Source organism: Stenella coeruleoalba (genome assembly GCF_951394435.1).
Source record: "Stenella coeruleoalba genome assembly, chromosome: 20".
Classification (NCBI taxonomy): domain Eukaryota; kingdom Metazoa; phylum Chordata; class Mammalia; order Artiodactyla; family Delphinidae; genus Stenella; species Stenella coeruleoalba.
This window is the reverse complement of record NC_137166.1, coordinates 49,377,063-49,379,103: the sequence shown is the minus strand read 5'-3', so window position 1 is coordinate 49,379,103 and position 2,041 is coordinate 49,377,063. Positions and strand designations below refer to the sequence as shown.

Below are 2,041 nucleotides of genomic sequence, written 5' to 3'. Positions count from 1 at the left end.
GCAGCCCACTGGAGTCAGGGCAAAAGGGGTGTGGGGAGAAGGGGGTGGTCTATGACTCCTCTCACTGCAGTCTTCTCTCCCCACAGGTGCTGCAAAATCAGCTTTGAACTGTGAGGCGGGGCCACCTCATGTCAACTGCTCAGCTCCCACCGGGACCAAGCTGGAGCCCCGTCCTTGTCCCCTTTAAATTCCCTGTATTAGTAACCCTGCTCTGATCTAGCCCTTACTCACCTCCTTCCTGTTTCTTAAAAACCCTTCCCACATTCCCCAGACCGAGCCCTTCCTCTCTTTCATCCCTCACAGGACACCTCCTTTTCCGTAATCTTCTCCTCACTGTTTACTTACTTATTTCCTTATTTCTTACTGGGGTCCTAGGAAATGCTAGCACCCCCATCCATCTTGCCTGGTCTTTTCAACACTCCCTAACTGTAGACTATCCTATCTCAACACTATTCCATACATTTCCACCCCACCGTTACTTCAGCATGGCCACGCTTACCTTCTACATCCTCCGCAAATCTCTCTCTCTCGCCACTGCCCACTGATGCCTTCAGCTCCTCTATGAACAGCCCCCTCAGTCAATTTTGTGTGACCCCAATACTCCTCCACTTATGCTCTGATTGGGTTCATAAAACCTCCTTGACAAAGATCTTTGTGAATCCTGCCATCCCCCAGACCTCCCTCTTGTCATAATTCTATCCCTCCTCCAACTTTTCCCTCTCAAGCTCTATCCTTCCCTGCCCAGCCTGGCCCACGATTCGTGGTCAGCCTCATCTCTTCACTGTGGACTGCCTCCCACCATGTTCCCCTGAGCCTCCGAGGAGGGGGCTCAGGGGGCCTGATGGCCTCCCGCCACCCATGGCCCCACAGCCCCCGTGGGCCAGGGGAAGCATCTCGAAAGCCTCAGTGCCGAGGATGGGCAACCGCACGTGGGAGGGCTGCCACGTGGACTCCCTCGTGGACCACCTCTTCCCGCCCTCCCTCTACATCTTTGTCATCGGCGTGGGACTGCCCACCAACTGTCTGGCCCTGTGGGCCGCCTACCGCCAGGTGCGGCAACACAACGAGCTGGGTGTGTACTTGATGAACCTCAGCATCGCTGACCTGCTGTACATCTGCACGCTGCCGCTGTGGGTGGACTACTTCCTGCACCACGACAACTGGATCCACGGCCCCAGCTCCTGCAAGCTCTTCGGGTTCATCTTTTATACCAACATCTACATCAGCATCGCCTTCCTCTGCTGCATCTCTGTGGACCGCTACCTGGCCGTGGCCCACCCACTGCGGTTCACCCGCCTGCGGCGCGTCAAGACGGCCGTGGCCGTGAGCTCCGTGGTCTGGGCCACAGAGCTGGGAGCCAACTCGGCGCCCCTGTTCCACGATGAGCTCTTCCGCGACCGTTACAACCACACCTTCTGCTTCGAGAAGTTCCCCATGGAGGGCTGGGTGGCCTGGATGAACCTCTACCGGGTCTTCGTGGGCTTCCTGTTCCCGTGGGCCCTCATGCTGCTCTCCTACCGTGGCATCCTGCGGGCTGTGCGGGGCAGCGTGTCCACCGAGCGCCAGGAGAAGGCCAAGATCAAGAGGCTGGCCCTCAGCCTCATTGCCATCGTGCTGGTCTGCTTTGCGCCCTACCACGTGCTCCTGCTCTCCCGCAGCGCCGTCTACCTGCGCCACCCCTGGGACTGTGGCTTCGAGGAACGTGTGTTCTCGGCGTACCACAGCTCACTGGCCTTCACCAGCCTCAACTGTGTGGCTGACCCCATCCTCTACTGCCTCGTCAACGAGGGCGCCCGCAGTCACGTGGCCAAGGCCCTGCACAACCTGCTCCGCTTTCTGGCCAGTGACAAACCCCAGGAGATGGCCAACGTCTCGCTCACCCTGGAGACCCCACTCACTTCCAAGAGGAACAGCGTGGCCAAGGCCATGGCAGCCAGCTGGGTGGCCGCTCAGCCCTCCCAGAGGGACCAGGTGCAGCTGAAGATGCTGCTGCCGGCACAGTGAACCCCGTGTCGTGCAGAGCCCCCACTCCTCCATACTA

At 59.2% G+C, this 2,041-nt stretch overlaps 1 protein-coding gene across 1 annotated transcript; it reads left to right on the top strand.

Annotated features, from left to right (window-relative positions):
* The first annotated feature begins 208 nt into the window (after nucleotides 1-208).
* On the top strand, nucleotides 209-2,041 carry GPR4 (G protein-coupled receptor 4). Its single transcript, XM_079908094.1, has one exon. The coding sequence runs from the start codon at nucleotides 859-861 to the stop codon at nucleotides 2,002-2,004; it is 1,146 nt and encodes a 381-aa protein (XP_079764220.1). The 5' UTR covers nucleotides 209-858; the 3' UTR covers nucleotides 2,005-2,041.